The following is a 20466-nucleotide window of genomic DNA, read 5'->3' on the forward strand; positions in this document are numbered from 1 at the left end:
ATCTAACCATAAATCACTTCAAACTCAAAGTGTTGATCTTTCCTACACTTACAGAGGCCCATCTAACATCTCCTCACTGGCAACTCAGAAACACGAGCTTTCCAAGGGGCACCTGAAGGCATCATCATCATCATCATCATCTGCTTTCCTGGAAAACCTTTATAGCAGTTTGAGGGAGAAAAAGAAAAAAGATTCAACAATATCCCCAAAACATACTAAGTACAGGAGTGATTCATTTCTGTTGTGAAATGTATTTCCAGGAACTAATCTGAGAACAAAATGATCTGTGACAGAAAAACATCCACAACACCTGCAACAGCTGATTGCATCTAAACAAGTTCAGTGAGGTAGTCAATGCAACAGTCCAGATAGATCTGCACACACTCACACACACACACACACACACACACTTATGAGCTCATATAATAAGACAAAACATTAATTATCTAACACTAGTGAGAGTCACATCTGCCTCTTTAAAGGGGGAACCCCATGTGAGTGAGTGCTGGGAGGAGTTTAAAGTTCCTGGTTCCAGCTGCTCTCTGCACAGTGGATCATAACATCCAGGCTGCTGCTGCAGACAGTGGACTCAGAGGACTCAGAGGAGTCTCTCTCTCTCTCTCTCTCTCTCTCTCTCTCACTGTGAGATGATGAATGAAACCGGTTTCTGATGAATCTGCATCACATTTGTCATCTCATATCTGACAATGAACCCAGCAGCAGCTGATGAAGAAGAGGAGCTCAGACCAGCTGCGACTTTCTGCAACTTCTTTTGCTCCAGTTTGGAGGAGCTGAGATGAACAAACCAGAGGTAGGAAATCAAAACTTGTGAAATACTTGCAGGTAAAAAGCATGCACAGGTAGAAAGGAGCAGCTTCTGCAGGAGAAAAGAGTCATTCAGTAAAACCAGAGGAGAGGAAAGTGATTTAAAACTCTGTTTGTACTGTAGTTGTTGTTGCAGTTTCAAGTTAGTTTTATGAATGGAGGTCAGAGTTTCTTCTGTGTTCACATAGAAAATAGTGAATGAACACACAGGAACATGTAGATAAATCTCTTTCTTCTGTTTATTTAACCCTCTGAGACCCTCAATAGACCCATTTTTTTCTTGTTTAGGGAGGTACAGGGGGTCTTTAGGTGGAGATAGCAGGTCAACAGTAGATGTCACATAGAAGTATTCAACAAAACCGTGTAATAAACAAAAAATAACAAACTGAAATGTGAAAATTTGCTGCTTTTCTTTGTTTTATATCGTAGTAAATTTAATGTATTTGAGTTTTTGGACGGTCGGGGGAACAAAACAAGATATTTGAAAGGCATTTTTTTTTGCTATTTTCTGACATTTTGAACTTGGTATATGATGGTCATCCTCATGCTCTATTATGTCTCATAAGTTGTTGCAGCAATTTTTGTGTTGATATCATTTGTTACACAGATTTGGTACTAAATTTAACCATTTTTTACCACTGGAGAATTGATAAATATGATCAATAATCACTCCATAAAACCACATTAAGACACCAAGACCTTGAGGAACACCATAGAAAAAGACATGCTGTGATTTGGGATCAAAAATGTTTAAGATTTCTGCAAGAATTGCATTTTTTCAGTGATTGGATGGCGAACCACTTCTGTTGTGTAAACTGCTCAGAAACCCCCTTATTGTCTAATCTAGCTAGGAAAGCCATCAATCCTCTGAATGCTCTAGGTCTCTAGTTTGATCCATCCATCCTCTGAATGCTCTAGGTCTCTAGTTTGATCCATCCATCCTCTGAATGCTCTAGGTCTCTAGTTTGATCCATCCATCCTCTGAATGCTCTAGGTCTCTAGTTTGATCCATCCATCCTCTGAATGCTCTAGGTCTCTAGTCTGATCCATCCATCCTCTGAATGCTCTAGGTCTCTAGTCTGATCCATCCATCCTCTGAATGCTCTAGGTCTCTAGTCTGATCCATCCATCCTCTGAATGCTCTAGGTCTCTAGTCTGATCCATCCATCCTCTGAATGCTCTAGGTCTCTAGTTTGATCCATCCATCCTCTGAATGCTCTAGGTCTCTAGTTTGTGGCTGTAAAGTTTCATGAGGCTGTGATTATCCTAGAGGTCACCACAGGTCATTTTATACAGGGAGGCTCACTACAATGAAATGTCTCCTATGGGGACTAACATCATCACACATGAATGCAGTTGGGCTCATTGGATCCACAAGAGACTCAGCTTTACAGTGATACACAATTTATGTAATTCAAGACTGTTTAGGGACCCCGGGTGTTTGATGGTGTGTGTTGTTCTCTGCAGGTGGTCATCATGTCCCGGTGGATGATCCTTCCTGTCAGTCTACCTGTCTTCACCATCACTGGGATCTGGCTTGTGTGAGTACCTCAGAGTTAAACAACCATCAACATGTTGCTCTCCAGACTACGTAGTGTGGCAACGTGTTGTCGGCCCGGTTAGAGAGGCTCTACTATCATCTCCTCAACTGGCTGCTCAAAGTTCATCATGAATGTTTGCTGTTTATTCTACCATTGTGTTGGAGATCCTTGAGATTCCTGTCTGGTCTGCTTGTGTTTCACTCCCAGCAGTCACATCTGGAGCTCTGCACATGACAATAAGAGATGATTTTATGTGGAGGAAATGAGCAAGCAGGGCTGCTATTATGAGAGCATTCAGCGTGAGAGTATAATCCTGAAGACTGAATACAATTTAAGGGAAATATCTTTGGAAACATCCTTAACCCGTTGAACTCTGCAATAGAAATGGTCTGCCGAGGCCTACTTTGGTGTTTTTACTTACGCCATAGCTTTCTGCTGCAAATAAAAGAATGATCTAGCTATTAAGATTTATATTTTACATCGTTTAAACAGAATCATGCAAACCACCGTGCGTTGTCAACGCATTTTGTACCGCACGTAATGTAACGTAATCCTGCAGACACCGACCTGGGAAACATTAAAGGAAAAGGGGAGACTCATGAGAACCCATTTACATTCACATATCTGGAGGTCAGAGGTCAAGGGACCCCTTTGAAAATGGTCATGAAAGTTTTTCCTTGCCAAAATTTAGCGTACGTTTGGAGCGTTAGTTAGCCTCCTTTCCGACAAGCTAGTACGACATGGTTGATACCAATGGATTCATTAGGTTTTCTAGTTCCATAAATAGCTTCAAACTGAGCCCACTACATCCACATAGTGGAGCATTTAGCAGCTAAAGAGACTGATATTTCCCTCAGGAACTGGTGGAGACCAAAAACAGAGCTAAAAGAGAGCGAATAGTGGACTAATATGTCAGTGTTGTGTTCACAGCCAATGGATTCTTTATGTTTTCTAGTTTCATATGATACCAGTATCTTCACTCTAGCTCTTAAACTGAGCCCGCTACAACCTCTGAAAGATCGATTGTGTTAACACGTTAAAGAAATTAGTGGCGTTATTAAATGTAAGTTCTACATTTTAACTAAAACCAAGACAAATATTTAAATAAAAAAATCTGTGATCCGCTCTACCTCAGTTCATCACTGTTTGTTTGTGTAAAGGCAAATCAATTCTCCTGACCTGATCTTGTTATCAGCGATCAATAGAGACACTCCAACCGTCACCTGTCTCACTTTAAGTTTCTACATGTGTCATCAGCTTTGTTTTGATGATGTGTCTGTGTATCTGTCGAGTGTTTTGGTGATTTAATCTCTGTTATCTTGATATGTTCAAGCCTCAGATAAGATAATGTTGACATGTGGCTGCAGTTAAAAGGTGAAAGAAATTAAGTTTTTCCTCTGAATTTCTGCCCTTATGTCTTGTAGAACATATAAAATCCTGCATTAACTTGTCAAATGGTAATTTTCAGGAGTATAAATGTAGTAAAAAACATTCAACCTGAGCAGAGGATGAAGTCTTTCTCTCTCTGTGCTTTGTTGACATCGCCGGGCCGGCTGTGCATCCTTTTAGTGCATGCACCGGCTAGCTCACAGCCACCGCTCTGCACTGCTCTCATACGGCGGTTACAGCTGATAACGCCGTCCCGACCGACTCCTCAGTTGTTATCTCTGTCAGCACTGTTACAGTTGTTTTCACTGTTAGTGCTGTTAGCACCGTTAGCTGCGAGCCGCCGGCTCAAGGTCGTGTCTGGAAGGTAACCCCAAGTTGCAAAACTCTCGCGAGATGGTTAAGGTTAGGCTTTTTCTTACGAAAAAGCAGTATACTTCCAGTTTATTTTATAAAGTATACTTAAGTAAAGTTGAAGTATATATTTCCCAAGTATACTTTATGTAGGAAGTATACTAATATGAATGTACTAGTAGTATACTTATAAGCGTACTGCTTTTAATACTTCTAAATAGTCCAACTTTTTGGTTTATAAAAGTATACTTTTAAGCATAAAACATCATGGTGGCGCTAGATGAAAAGTCAGAGGATGACCAAAATTAGCAGGATTCATCCTCTGGGGACCGCGAATGTATATATAAAATCTAATAGAAATCCATCCAGTAATTCTTGAGATATTTCAGTGTGAACCAAAGTGGTGGACAAACCTCTGAACATCTGCTTCATCTGGGCGAGCTGCTCTACCAGAAGCCTAAAACGAGCCTCATAGTGTATTTATGTGTGTTTGCAGCCAGTCTGTGTGTTTGCGGTTATTGTGTAGTCGACACATTTTAATGGATTTCAGAAGCAGCAGCTCCTCTGGCGTCACAGTTCAGGTTAAAATACAGCCAGCAGCTGCGTACACGTATGACGAACACGAGCAGCCTCATTAGTCTGTGGCAGCAGCAGCAGGACGGTAGTTCATGTTGTTCTTTAGAGCCTGGACGGGCACTAATCTGGCTATATGTGCATGTGATTTTAAGTGTAGCCTATATATCCTTTGTTAAACATTATTAAAGTACACAGACAGCCATGTTATAGGAGTGGAGATATTGTATGAAAGATTATATCAGAGTTATTTATTTTGATTCTTTTGTCCTTTCTGTTCTTACAGATACGCGATGTCCGTGTACAACCAGCATGTCTGCCCTCTGCATAACTGGTACAGCACACACACACACACACACACACACACACTCAATGATGTCAGTCCGATTATCATAAAGTGGGCATGTCTGTAAAGGGGAGACTCGTGGGTACCCATAGAACCCATTTACATTCACACATCTGGAGGTCAGAGGTCAAGGGACCCCTTTGAAAAAGGCCGTGCCGTTATTTAACCTCCTTCCCGACAAGCTAGTACGACATGGTTGGTACCAATGGATTCATTAGGTTGTCCAGTTTCATATATAGCTTTAAACTGAGCCCGCTACATCCACATAGCGGAGCATTTAGCAGCTAGAGAGACAGATATTTCCCTCAGGAATTGGTGGAGACCAAAATCGGAGCTAAAACTGAGTGAATATTGGACTAATATGTCAGTGTTGTGTTCACAACTTGTTTCTGCTGCCATCAAGTGGCCCAAAAATGTATGATTAAATACATGTTGCATTGTTTTTGGGTGAATAAAGTTGCAAACAGGGAGGTTAGAGTTTGTTTTATCCTCAGAAAACGTCCACATCGCTTTTAACAAAATGGCTAAATATCTTCATCGTTGTTCTTTTTTGTTCTGCAAACAACAAAACTGCTCATCACAGCTGATATCTGCTAAAGAGTCTCTGGTTAAACCCCTGTTATGTGTTTAAAATACAGCACAATTTAGCTTGTTTACATGTCTTTCTGTCTCTGTTGTCAGATCAAATATAAAACAGCGATTTACGTCCTTGTTTTCCAACAGCTTGTTTCCCTCGTCTACACTAAAACAGGACCATTTATATTAATTTAAGCTGGAGAAAAAGCTCCGTTCCTGGGTGTAATAAAACACCAGCTCAGTGTGGACGGAGAGCCAAAACAGAAACGAGGCCAACTTTCTAAAGTAGTGACGAGGTATTTTTCAGTACCTGTTAATGTGTCACAAAACTCCAAATCACTTGCAGATGCCAGCTGTGAAAACTGTGGAGGGAAAAACTCTCTCTAGCCGGCGTGTTTACGCAGCATCGATTCAGGAAAAAAGGTTATTCATGGCGGGCTTAGTTTTGTGCGCCAGGAATCTTTTTTCTACATCAACGAGGCCCCCCGCTCGCCACTTCCTGCCAGCCGTAATTCAAACATACTGAGGCACGAGGTGGAGAAATGAAGATGTGGGAGTGGACATTAAGAAAATAAAGTGCTGTAAATGTTGACATGAGACGGGGGGGACGTGTAAAGACAGAGTGAATGTGAGTGTAGGAAGGGAGTTACAGTAAACTGACATCTCTGAATGCAAACAGACTGAGATGGACGGAGGAGGAAACATGGTGTCAGACCTGCAGCTGGTTTTATCTCCTGATATCCCGTCACCTCTGTGGAATGTAAAGAAGAAGCACCTCCCCAGCTGGTACAGAAAACACAGAAAGTACATCAATAACAGTTATGGGTTAACACATGTCGAGATGTTTTCAAAAACCTAATCAGCAGAAACGCATCAGTCGATGTGTGCAGAACACCTGCGTTACCATGGAAACTGTGTAAACGATAACACATGCAGATTATTAAGGTGGTATTTTAACAGCTGTCATGTTCTGATGCAGCTCATGTTGTTGTGATTATAGGCTGTTAGTTTTATTGGTATAAAGATTAGGGCTGTCAAAGTTAACGTGATAATAATACAAATGAATTTAACGCCACTAATTTCTTTAACGCATTAACGCAACTTGCGATTTTTAAGTTGTAGCGGGCTCAGTTTTAAAGCTAGAGTGAAGATACTGGCATCATATGAAACTAGAAAACCTAACGAATCCTAGGCTGGTGTTTTATTAGACCAAGGAACGGAGCTTTTTCTCCAGCTTAAATGATAAAATATAAAACGCTGGTCCTGTTTTAGTGAAGACGAGGGAAACAAACTGTTGGAAAACAAAGAAGTCAATTTTATATTTGATCCGACCTTTCACCTAAAAACATTTTGGGTTAATTTTCGACAGTCTTCGTAGATCATTGTGAGTCATGAAGCTCCAAATTTGCGAGACGATGCTCAAACATTAACAGAGTTTTAACACATTTGCTTACTTTACATTCATTATGCACCATTCAGATGGTTAAAAATTAAAAACAGGCCTGAAATGAGGATTGTTTTTTTTAACTTTGAACTTTAAGACGAGTTTCAAAGATTCCAGCGGGGCACAAAAACAAGTTTTGAATTTGTTGATGTGTTACTTTTGTTACTTTTAACCTCTTTTACCCGACAAAACCGGTACCAATGTGTTAAAACACTGCCTTTTAAAAACTTTATAAAGTGCTGTGGTGGTTTTTTTTCCTGAATAGTTTCTAAAAGACGAGGCCTTAACGCTACTAAAACAACACTCCAAGTGTATTTTGTCCAAACAATGATTGTTTGACAACGATTTCAATATTTTAGTTACAAAATCAACGCACAAGAAATTGTATTTTTTTTGTATTTAGTGTAATGTACCTCGGTGACTTAAGATTCTTTTTTGTTATCTTATTTACATTGTTATTGATCTTATTTGTTATTATCTACTTGATCCTATTTCATTATTATAATAAAACGACTCCATTTGAAGTCAAAATTATACAATTTAGTTGTTTTTTATTGATTTTATACTGTGCACCATGGTAGAATGTGATGATGCACGGGTTGAATGTCATGGCTAAAGGCTCCATTGTGTGCACATAGTATTTTAGAGCCAGATTCCCTTTCAAGAGGTAGAAATCCCATTTGGCACACTTTGGGTATCCAAGTGTGCCAAATGGAGAGTCGGCCTGATCCTGTCCTCACTAAAACCTTTGTAGAATCTATGTGCTTTGTGTTATTTATATCTGCTTTGGCACAGTTGTAGTCGAAGAGTTTCTGAATGAATTCAGTGGCGTCTCTGTGCATGGCGTCGTTGCTATAATGGTGTTATCCACTGAAAACATTTTAGGCGAGGATAAAAATGTAAATGTTTCCTTTGGTTTATCACAGTTTACTCAGACATAGTACCAATCACAATGTGACCGACACTGGGGATGAATTCTCTGAGGTCTTACCTATCCATAGAGACCAAGATCATGCATATAGACCTGCTAGTTGTGGAGCTATTCTTGATCTATTTTGGGTATATCTGTCTAGGAGAACCAAACCTTCCAGCACCCTAGAGGCTGAAGAGGTTAAATCTGTTTATCCGTCAGTATCTGCAGACTGAGCGTGTTTCCGTGTCCGTGTGTGTGTTTACAGGCTTTATAATGAGTCGTGTGAGGAGCAGCTTCCACTACAGAGGGGTCCGGTTCTGTGCTGCACGCTGGACAACATCCCTCTCATCAGGTCAGTGATGATTAAATCTCTGCAGGTATTTTAGTCATTCTGCAAAACTGCTGCTTCGAAACTCCTCTTATTGTGAAACTCCTGTTATTGTGGAACTCACAGTCACTGCTTCCTGTATATGAACTTCAGGGAGCCACACAAAGGCACATTGTTGACATGGAGCTGTGTGGTTTCTTGAAGCCACAGTGGTGAACCAGTGACGATCCTCTTTCCACTCTCACAATAATAACAGTATCACTCACAGTACGCATGATGTGACCGCGGGTATCAAATGATGGCAGCTCGTCTCGCTGTGCTCATTTTTATACGTTCAGTAAACACTCACTTCACTGAACCCAAAAAGAAAAACAAGAATATGTCAGCAGCACACATTGTGTTTTAGTTGGCACGCAGCACAGCCTGCGATTAGTGAGTAAGAACAAGAGAAAAATGCACCTTTGTACTGCACGAGTATGACTCATGCAGCAATGTGAAATATAAGACATTTAAGTGGTTGCAACAGAACATTTATCCGTCTGAAACTGTTGAATGTTGTGCACTAATGTAAAGCTCCTTTCAGACTGAATAAGCAACCTGCTCACTGGAGAAAGAGAATCATGTCTGTAACCTTTAAATGGTAAATGAACATTTATTTTATTTATGATTTTCTAGTCTTCCGAACGCTCAAAGCTCTTTACGCCACATGTCAGCGTTCATCCATTCACACATTCAAGGACCATTCTGCCATGCAAGGAGCCAACTTTGCCCATCAGGATCTAATATAAAGGCTCAACCTTAAGGTGCAATTTGGGGTTAAAGCCTCCCTCCAGCCAGTTTTACTTCCTGTTTTTCTGTTATCGTTCTTTGTCAAACACATAATAGGGGGCGTGTGGATAATAGTCAGACGTAATCCATTACCATGGCAACCAGATGGCATCGTTTTTCAACCCAGTTTAGGTGAAACCAGCTACAGCAGCTTGGAAAACAGCTGTGGGGCGAGCGAAGCTTAAACGTGAGCTCAAACTGAGCTGTTAGACTGCTCTCCTCCGACGGGAAACGACAGGGTGGAAACAGTAGGGATTATACACACTGTTCAGTTCCAGGTTAAGTTAACGAAAAGGGAAAAGAAAAATTGGGAAATTTGCCATAATTCTGGAGAAATACGGGAGGATTGTGATCGCGGGAGGAAACCGAGAGAGGGCGATGATAAACGCGAGTTTCCCGGGAAAATCAGGAGGGTTCGCAAAGTATGCAAATAAGGTCACGCTGCTTTTTCATGACTATTTCTAAGGAATTCCTGCCGCACAGTAAAAAACCAAGAGGAGGTCACAGATCTGATCTGATTTGATTTGAACTCTGCAGGAACTTGATTGAACTTTAGCCAACACTAACCCCCCTCCTCTCCTCTCCTCTCTGTTTTCATTGCAGTAAATGTGGAACTCTGCCACCTGAAAGCTGCTTTTTCAGCCTCGTCTGCAGCACCGGATCCTTTATGGGTGAGTCTGTGTTCAGAGTCTGTGTTCAGGCAACGTAAGTCTTGAACATGCTGCTCTTGGTTGAACGGGTCTCTGTGCACTCAGAGCTCCAGCCTTGTTTTCTCAGCTGTGTCGGCTCCTGCCGAGTCTCTGCTCCCCAGGACCCGCTGCCAGGTCCCGCCTCACCCCCCCCCAACCTCCTCCACCACCTCCTCTATGAAGGGAAAATATTACTCTGTGCCATGAATGGTGCGTTTATGTGACACAGGAGCATTCACTCTCTGACAAGGAGGGCAACTCCTCGGCTCTGCTGTGAGCCAGAACCACTTTATTTAGGGTGGTTTACTCCGAGTGTGCAGGCTGGTGCATGAACTATTTCTTTCTCTGTTTGCTTCATAAAACTTTCTGAGAATTTAGACTCCAGGAGTTTACCATAGTGAGCTTTGGTACACTCAGATTTTGGGCTGGACTGCAGAGGGCCGAGTTCCTTATTGCTCTTTCAAAATTAAAAGACGGGAAAGGTCCTTAGTTTACATTTCTTCTATCGGCGCATTTCCACCAGATCCAGCGACGGAGGATGTCGCAACGCTTTCCATTCATTTCCCATGGAAAGCAGGAGAAGCAGTCGCCCAGTCGATCCGAATTTGTGACCCTGTTTTCCACCAAAATCAAAAATAAATGATTAAATAAATAAATGACTCGATAAAAAAATAAAAAAAATAAAATGCAATTGAAAGTAGCAAACACATAAATAAATACATTTATTTAAAAATAAATTAAAAATAAATGTAAAATAAATTAAAAATAAATTAAAAAATAAATACTTAAATAAAAATTAATGCAAAAAATTTATTAATTAAAAAATTCATAAAAAATAAATAAATACATAAATAAATAAAAGTGGAAATTAAGCAGAAGAATAAATAAAAATGGGAATTTATACAAAAGTAAATAAATTAAAAAAGCAAATTAAAACAGAAATATCAATTAATAATTACTACATTTAAATGTAATACTATTTTTGCTACTTTTAATGGCATATTTATCTATTGAGTCATTTATTTATTTATTCATTTATTTTGGCAGGTTCCGTCCTCCGTAGTCTCTTGAGCTTGCAGCATCTCTGTTGACACACAGTGTGTAAACACACAATGAAAACTTTACTGTAAAGTTAATAACTGTATTTCGCTTTTAAGAATGGATATAGACTAATGTTACTCAGAGTAATAGGAAAATATTGCTAATGTTATTAGGCATGTAATGATAACTTTAACATATTTTTCAATAACAGTTAGAGTACAACTGTTTTGTTTAATTTCCCTAGGTCTCCAAATAATGACAGCTTATAATCTACTTTTACTTCAACACATCTCTCTAACGTCTCAAACCCAGAGATGCTCACAAAATACGGCTGCACAGAGCTGCTAACAAGGTTGTACACAACTAATCTATTAATCAACTAATCGTTACAGCTCTAAAGGAAAGCTGGCGTGTGCAAGCTCTCCAACATCAAAAGCTTTTTTATTGTCCTGCTCTCATAAACAAACTGAGTTGATGTTTGGAGGTGTGGTGTTAGTGGACGTGAGAAGATCAGTGAGGCTCAGACAGACAGATAATCCTCATCGCTGACCACCGCTGGTTCACCGCTGGACTAACAACATGAACATCACAACAGCTCCAGATGTGAGCGGCGTGAGCATCAGGAGGTCGTGAGGGAGAGCGGCGTGAAGCTGCTGAGAAGCTTTTGATGGAGCAGTTTAATAAACAGACATCAGGAATCTGCTCACGCTGAGGTCTGCAGCATCGCCGCCGCCGCTTTACGTTGCAGATGTGAACTCGCTGTTCCTTTCATGCTGCATCCTGACAGTGAAAGCACTGTTAAGTACTGTAGGGTCATTAAGTGTGTTTCGACGTTGTTCGTACTGTTATTAAATTTGTTATTTCATTATTATTTTATTTGCTTGCATGTTAACAATGCAGCAGATACAGATGCTCGTTGACTGAAGAAGAGTTGGGTCGTAACGTTCGTATATCCTGCGGTCCCGTAAAGGCTCGCTGCGGAAGACGACATGCTCGACTCTGCCCTGAAGTCCCGCCCCCTTGCTACTGCACAGAGCGCTGTGACTTTATTCTAAATTTATTCATATTGAACGTGTCCAAATTGCACCAAAGCACTCCAAGGGGTCCCCAGCAATACACCCGCCAAGTCTGAAGTAGATCGGATAAGCGGTTCCTGAGATATGCGAAGGACAAACGGACAGACAAACTCCTTACTTTAATACTCTTATCAACATGAGAGTGGACAAATATGCTGCTTTATGCAAATGTATGTATATATTTATTATTGTAAATCAATGAACAACACAAAACAATGACAGATATTGTCCAGAAACCCTCACAGGTACTGCATTTAGCATAAAACAATATGCTCCAATCATAACATGGCAAACTGCAGCCCAACAGGCAACAACAGCTGTCAGTGTGTCAGTGTGCTGACTTGACTATGACTTGGCGTAAACTTTAGCGTAAGTTTGGAGCGTTATTTAACCTCCTTCCCGAAAAGCTAGTATGACATGGTTAGTACCAATGGATTCATTAGGTTTTTCTAGTTTCATATGTAGCTTTAAACTTAACCCACTACATCCACATAGTGAAGCATTTAGCAGCTAAAGAGACAGATATTTCCCCTCAGGAATTGGTGGAGACCAAAAACAGAGCTACAAGAGAGCGAATATTGGACTAATATGTCCGTGTTGTGTTCACAACTTGTTTCTGCTGCCATCAAGTGGCCTAAAATGTAGCGTTGAATACATGTTGTAGTTTTGGGTGAATAAAGTTAGCATCTCTGTGACATATGATACCAGTATCTTCACTCTAGCTTCAAAACTGAGTCCGCTACAACCTAAAAATCACAAGTTGCGTTAATGTGTTAAAGACATTTTTGGCATTAAAACGAATTTGCATTAATGTGTTATTATCGCGTTAACTTTGACAGCCCTAATATATATACACACACAAATACAGTATAGAAATGTAAAAAAATATTCCACAGTGTGTATCTACAAGAGGACAAAGGAGGATTTTTAAAAGAAGAAGAGTAGAAATTGCAACAATCAACTCTGTAATTAGAAAATAATCAATGCCTGTTAACGATCCAGTTTTAAGTAAACAAAGATGATAAATGTGTGTTTGTTTCTTCTGCTTAAAAGAGCAGAAAGGAGGGAAAGACCCAAACCGTAAACATGTCAGACACAGTTTGTATTGTGGTCACGGTTCCTGGAAGAGAACACAATGTGATTACATCACAACTGATGAAGTGATGAAATATCTCATCCTTATTCTCTCCATCTGTATCCCGCTAGTGATGCTGATCGGTCTGCTGCGTTACGCTCACGTCATAGAGAAGCACCAGAACTGTGTGCTGAACACAGCGGGCCTCTCCACGGCGTGGATCTGTGCCGCCGGCCTCATCATGGTGGGAAACTTCCAGGTAATCACAGTCTGATCAGTCTCTTTAGAAAGCTGCAGGACTTTGTGTTGATGATGTTGGTTTAGAGACAGATCAGATTGACCTTTACTCACAGCTCCCATCACTGTGTGTGTGTGTGTAATCATTCACTGTATTTCAATCAAGCATTCTTCATTCAGCTCAGGTTTTAAGCATTACATTCACACCTTCTTGATCCATAACGGCTCCAGGTTTACCAATAAATGATGATACGGGTTTTAAATGCAGGTTCCTCATTGTTGCTTTAAGTCTCACTAGCGACGAGTTAGGGCAGCACGATTATTATTATAATGCAAAATGATAATCACGATTATTTTTCACGATTATTAATTGATTTTAGCGACAGAAAACAAGGGAAGAAAAATAATAATAATAATAATAATAAATAGAAATAAAAAACATAATATAATAATAATAATAATAATACAAAATAAAAAAGATTAAATAATAATAGATAGAAATATAAAAAATAGTATAATAATAAAAATGTAAATCATAATAACAATAATAAAGACATATAAAATGTATAATAATAAAGAAATAAAATTAATAAATAAAATAATCGACTGTTATGGTTTCTGTCCCTTACTCTTGTTACTCTTCTTCCCTTCTCAGCTGAGTCCCACTTCATTTTTAATTTCTTTCTTTAATTTCATCACTATAGATAATCAGTTGAATCATGATTTTTATAGTTTCCTGAAGAAAAATTACTACAACAACGTAAACCATAACAAACAAAGTTTATTAACTATTAATATATTAATAATAATAGTGACTGTAAACTGAAAACAAAGTATTCAAAAAAAATTGTAATTTTTTTTACTTTTCTTCGGATTTTTCAGACTTTTTTTTTTTTTACATTTTTCAGACTTTTTTCGGACATTTAAAAAAAAAATTGACTTTTTTTTTTTTTTTACATTTTTCAGACTTTTTTTCAGAATTTTTTTTGGACTTTTTTTTTTTTTACATTTTTCAGAATTTTTTCAGAATTTTTTTTGGACTTTTTTTTTTTTTTGGACATTTTCAAAAAAAATTCTGAATTTTTTTTTTTTTATACATTTTTTGGACTTTTTTTCGGACATTTTTTGGACATTTTCAGACATTTTTCAGACTTTTTGTGGGATATATTTTGGACATTTTTCAGACGGTTTTGGACATTTTTCTAATTTCTTTTTGACAAAAACCCTTACGCAGTCACATATCTGGTGGTCAAGGGACTCCTTTGAAAATGGTGTTATTTAACCTCCTTCCTGACAAGCTAGTATGACATAGTTGGTACCGATGGATTCATGAGGTTTTCTAGTTTAGTATGATAATATCTTCACTCTAGTCCTCTTCATCTCCTGAACTCTCTCTGTAGCACCATTCCAGCGATTTACTGATATCTCATCACTACTACAACACGTGTACGTGGTGCTTCTGCTGGTTTTAAACTCTCCGCTGAGCCTCTCTGAAGTTCCTCTCTCCCCCTGCTGTCTCTCAACACTTTGTAATCCTTCCAAGCAACTCTCTTTTGATGTTCTGTTTGTTCTGTCTGTCTCTGCGGTAGCATGATCTTAAAAAACACGACGTGTTGTGTGTGTGTGTGTGTGTGTGTGTGTGTGAGTGTGTTCCTGTGCAGTTCAAGGAGGCGCTCTCATGATAACGTCCACCATTTGTTTAGAAGAGCAGCTCAGTGTGCAGCAGTCACCTTTTGTGCTGACTTGTAACCGACGGTTTTTAAATAGCTGTTGAGATAAAGACAGATTTATAGTAGAGAAGAAGAACTTGTGCGTACATGTGTGGGACATACCGTGCACACCTGAGTTTTCATGGCCTCAGGTGTTAAATCTGCAGCTGAACATGTGATAACTCTGGGTATGTAGTTCAGCATGTGTGTGTTCAGCATTTGAATATTACAGAGACGTTTTTGTGTTTAGGCGTTACAACGTATTTAACAGTTTTTCACCAAAATCTTTGGCAAAAGAAAAAAAATCGTGACGTTAACTTAACGTTACTCCTCGTAGATCATAAACCCTTTAAAGGGACTGTTTGTAACTTTTTACACGTATAAGTCTACCGGGTCGGGATCCCACGCGCGCTCGCGTGTGGCCGGAGTCTCCTCTGCCTGCTTGCCTTCACTCACTCAGCGCACGCGTTCTCGCTGTCTCGCTGTCTCGCTCCACCTCACCTTCATGCATGCACACTCCTGCCTGCAGAAGAGTTAGTAGCTCTGAGAATATCTAGTGGACGTTTGTGCAGAAATAACTGCTGCAGCTCCTCCAGACCAACAGAGGTTTCCCGTGTCTTGTGAAGTGACGGGGCTCCGCAGAGAGAAACGTTATCGTCTCCCTGCGGGCGCAGTCGGTAGGCGATAACGTTTCTCTTCCTGCTTCAGCTCCGGCACCGACACGCTTTTCTGAAGCAGGAAAAGCCAACACTAGGATCAGCATTGATTCATGGAGAGACCTTCGTCTGGTCAGCTAACATTACTGCCAAGCAGCTGAAATATAGAGTGATATTGTGGTTTTAGCTGACGTGTGTCGCCTCACTGTTTTGAGCGATGCTCGTTCATGTCTATTTAGAGCGAGCACAAGCACGAGCAACAGGACGCTGACTTTCGTTGACTTAACAACCACAGGTGTTGCTGTTAACAAGCATTTCTGAAACTTACAAATAGTCCCTTTAATATGATAATGAAATCGGTTGAGAAATGTAGACGTTATAGTGCTTTTTATCCAGAGAAACGGCAGCTCCTCCGTTCACTTGTATGCCAGTCTTGCCCGATCCAATGTGGCGCCCGCGCTGACGTACGATCCAGTAGTCAATGCGGCGTCTACAGTATGTTTATATCTCTATGATTTACCTGTACACATCCAGCAGACAACATTGCTTCATTTGGAGCAAACCAAAACAGTGAATATTCCTTCCACTAGAAGAGAGCTGTACTGTAAGTGGTGATACTGAGACACGTGTGTGTGTGTGTTGTCAGAGGTCAGAGGTCAGTGTTGTAGTTGAGGCCGTCTCCTGCTGCTCTGTCTGCACTCGTCTGGGCTCCTCTAATTACATTTGGGGGGAACACACTGCTCAGTTCATCCTCAGGGTCCTCTCGTGGTGAAGCGTGTTCCTCCTCCTCCTCCTCTTCTTCTCTGATTGGCTGTAGCGGTCCTCCTCCCCGTCCATTCTCAGTCTTACATAATGAACCTCCGTGTTTCCCGTCAGAGTAAACATCGAATGTGCTGTTTAAATGTGTTCCATCCATCTGCTGAGCCGTAAACACGAGAGGACGCTGTTTACATCTCCGACATGAAGATGTTGATGTTGAATTGGAGTTTCAGGAAATCATGAATGAGATTTGGAAAAAATAATAATGCTATCAGTCAAATTCCTCTTGTTTGAGTGTAGGGAGTCGGAGAGAGAGAGTCTGTAACCAAAACTGTAAATCTGAAATGATTTAAGAGGTGCTGGATTATTTGCACGATATTATCTTATGTTTATTATTAACACGATATCAATATTTAATTTTAAAATATCACCGGTATATTGCAACACCCCTAATTTTAGAGGAATTTCTGACTTTTCTAAAACAAATCGGACAAAAACACATTAATGCTCCTTAAAGTGTTAAAGCAGAGACGTGAGCTGATTCTCCTCATAGTCTCCTTCTCTGGAGACATGAATGGAAAAGGTGGTTTGTGGTGAACCAGCACACATAATTCAAGCAGAACGTACGTTTACTTGCTCTCTGTTGTCTCTTTCCTGTAATTACACCTCTTAAACAGCTGTGATGTCTCCCACAATGCACCTCAGGATGTGTCATCGTCGTTCCAGCTGCTGCATTTGAAAATATAATAATAATAATAATATTATAATATATATATAGTGTGCACACAGGAAGTATTTTAAAATGATAAATGTAGTAAAGATGCACTTCCTCAGTCTGTGACACTGAAACTGGCTGAGTAACATTAAAGCAACAGGGTTCTTATCATCTCTGGAGTCAAACTGACACAGTGTCGTCTTTCTCTCGGAGTCACAGATGATAACGGAGATGATGTCGTTGCCCTTGTAAATTGCTATCATTAGAGTTTATTCTCTCGTGGTGCAGATTGTCCCGTCCTGACCTCTGATGTTCTTTGTTGGATGATATTGTAACAGTGATGACCCAGAGTGCCAGTGTTAGGTCACGATGAACCTCTGTGCGTGTGTTTGTGTGACATTTGTGTTTTGTGTTTTTTTTATCAGCTTTGTTTCCACAAGAAATGATGCTCACATGTTTTTAGATTTAGACGTAGAGGGTTAACGTTTTTATTATATTTTTAAGGGTTAATGTTTGGAAAATGAGTGCCAGTGTATATTGTGAAAGAAATAGCATCAGCTCACGGTTATATTTGGTAAAGATGGATTGATTTCTTAAGTAAGAAGCCGTGTAATAAGGCTACTTACATATTTCTTTATTATTGTAGTTATTATTATTATTATTATTTAACATTTTTAATTTATTATTATTATATTATGTTTTATATTTCTATTTATTATTATTATTATTTAACATTTTTAATGTATTATTATATATTTTATATTTCTATTTATTATTTATTTTTAAATATTTATTATTATAATGTTTTATATTTCTTTTATTATTATTATTATTTTTTATTTTTTATTTATTATTATTATTATTATATAATGCTTTTATATTTCTATTTATTATAATTTTACATTTTTTAATTATTATTATTATTATTATTATTATTATTATATTATGTTTTTATATTTCTATTTATTATTATTTAAATTTAAATTGAATTACCTAAATGATTAACCAAAATCTCTTTATTTTTTCCCAAATGATTGCTACTACTACTACTGTTTACCCGAGGTTAAATAAAAGATTTTAAGTGTTTTGTGTGTTTTATTTCTCAGGTGGATTTTGCCAAAGTGCTCCACTACGTCGGTGCCGGAGTGGCCTTCCCCTCCAGCATGATGTTCGTGTGTCTCCAGTCGGCTCTGACCTACAGACTGGCCAAGACCCAGGAGGAGTACCGAGCAGGTCACCTCCGGGTGGGGATGGCCCTGCTGGCTCTGATCACCCTGGTCCTCAGTATCCTGACAACATGAAGCTCATTCTTTGTTCAGCTTGTTAGCAAAATGTTGACATTTTCTGCTTCCTTCCAGTATGTTCAAAGGTTATGTGTTGAAATTATGTTACGTGTCCCCCTGCTGGAGAAAAAACACCTTTACATCTCTTTCCTGAATCCTGAAATGCTGTGCAGCCTTTGTCCTCCTTAACCTCCAACTCACCAGGTGGAGTTTTCTTCTGCCAGGAGAGCTTCGCCCTGCAGCACGCCTCCGCCATCTTTGAGTGGATCTACTGCATGCTCATCATGCTCTTCTACGGGACTTTTGCCTTTGAGTTCAGGGGCATGTCGGGGGACACGTTGATGGTCCTGTGCAGAGGAGGACGGGTGCACAGCTTCTCCACCTCTGGACATAAGATGGTTGTGGGCGCCGGCTCCAACCACCAAAAGCCAGAGAGCTTATCGATGCTGTAACCAAGTATTTAAAAAAATATATATTTAATCCTCTTATCAACATGGGAGTGGGCAAATATGCTGCTTTATGCAAAATGTATGTATATATTTATTATTGTAAATCAATTAACAACACAAAACAATGACAGATATTGATCCAGAAACCCTCACAGGTACTGCATTTAGCATGAAACAATATGCTCAAATCATAACATGGCAAACTGCAGCCCAACAGGCAACAACAGCTGTCAGTGTGTCAGTGTGCTGACTTGACTATGACTTGCCCCAAACTGCATGTGATTATCATAAAGTGGGCATGTCTGTAAAGGGGAGACTCGTGGGTACCCATAGAACCCATTTACATTCACATATCTTAAAACGAAACAATTTTGCGTTAACGCCCAGGGGCCCAAAGTGTCAGGGCGCCCCCTGGCATTCACCTACAAAATGTCACTCAAAGAGACACGTGCCAGCCAGTAAGAGACTCAAAATGACACACAAAACATAAAAAGACTACAAAGAGACTAAAAGGAGACACAACATTACTACAAAGACACACAAAACAACTACAAAAAGACACAAAGCAACTACAAAGAGACTCAAAATAACTACAAAGAGACTCAAAATGACCACAAAGAGACACAAAGACCGACACTTAACAGACCTTAATCCTGCCTTGCTGAAGTGCCGGCTACAACTGCCAAACATTGCACAATATCGTACGTGCCTTTCTGAACACTGAGAGAGATGCAGGTGTGCAGACACACGCACACAGTCGTCGCTGTTTGTGTAATTCTCTTAATGTAATAATCACTCTCTGCGTTCTTGGCCTTTTATCAGACTGGACGTCCTCAAAGGGCCTCGGATGCAGCGGCGTCGGGTTGTTTGAATGTTTAGACGCTCCGTGTTGTTTTTTACTCAGGAAGTTTTGTTACATAATCAACTTTCACTCTTTACCTCACTAGTAAGGTGAAGTTTCCCAACAGGTGGATTAAAGAAGAAGAAGAATTCATTTAACAATGTGGATTAGTTGTTTTATTGACGGAGTATCTGTCTGTATATTGAACAGTTTTTAAGTTTTTTTTTATATTCACAGAAACACTCTTTATGGCAACAAGTCGCTCTCTCATATCGCCCGAATAAGCTCTGTTGTATATTTTGTTGTATCATCTCCTTGCCAAAGAACGTTGTGTCATTGTTTTGAGTAACAACGACAGTTTTACAGTTTGAATGGGACCAAACTATTTTGTATTGTCATGCAGTATTTTGATCATATGCAGAAATACTTTTACATAAAGTTCAATAATGTATGCAGAGAACAAAAGAATTAAAGCAAATAGGAAAAAAAAAAGATGATTTCTTTATTTTCATTCGTATACTGTATACGCAGCCTTGAAGAAAAATGTAATGCCTTTTGTTCAAATGTTTTATTGTTCAAAAGCATCATATTTACATAATTTTTCCAGGACTAATGAAACAGTGTGTGCACAGAATGAGATTAGAGATGAGAAACGTGCCTCTTAAAGTGGCAGATTCACAGGTTTTTCTCTGATTCTTTGACTTTTTAAACATTTTGAGATCACATCTCATTGTTACTTTGCAGATATTTGCAGGTCTTGACAGTTTTTAGTGTCAAATAATATAAAGAAACAGTGGTTTCATTTCAGACGACGACCTTAGA

General features: G+C 39.4%; 1 protein-coding gene across 2 annotated transcripts; it reads left to right on the top strand.

The window, feature by feature from the left end:
- The first annotated feature begins 494 nt into the window (after positions 1-494).
- Positions 495-20136, top strand: LOC141757973 (transmembrane protein 150A-like). 2 transcript variants are annotated; one of them, XM_074618961.1, is made up of 8 exons: positions 495-843; positions 2293-2366; positions 4966-5013; positions 8224-8310; positions 9718-9785; positions 13127-13254; positions 18178-18355; positions 18559-20136. In XM_074618961.1, exons 2-8 carry the CDS (start codon positions 2302-2304, stop codon positions 18804-18806), a joined length of 822 nt encoding a protein of 273 aa, XP_074475062.1. In that variant the 5' UTR covers positions 495-843; positions 2293-2301; the 3' UTR covers positions 18807-20136. The 2 variants fall into 2 exon arrangements, with proteins under 2 accessions (XP_074475062.1, XP_074475061.1); XM_074618960.1 differs by having other exon boundaries at positions 497-811.
- The last annotated feature ends 330 nt before the right edge of the window (positions 20137-20466 follow it).

This window comes from Sebastes fasciatus, chromosome 20, assembly GCF_043250625.1.
Source record: "Sebastes fasciatus isolate fSebFas1 chromosome 20, fSebFas1.pri, whole genome shotgun sequence".
NCBI classification, from domain to species: Eukaryota; Metazoa; Chordata; class Actinopteri; order Perciformes; family Sebastidae; genus Sebastes; species Sebastes fasciatus.

Coding starts and splice junctions, on each gene's coding strand:
- LOC141757973 (XM_074618960.1), top strand. Junction 5,014..8,223: donor GTCTGCCCTCTGCATAACTG/GTACAGCACACA, acceptor GTGTGTTTACAG/GCTTTATAATGAGTCGTGTG. Junction 13,255..18,177: donor TCATGGTGGGAAACTTCCAG/GTAATCACAGTC, acceptor TTTATTTCTCAG/GTGGATTTTGCCAAAGTGCT.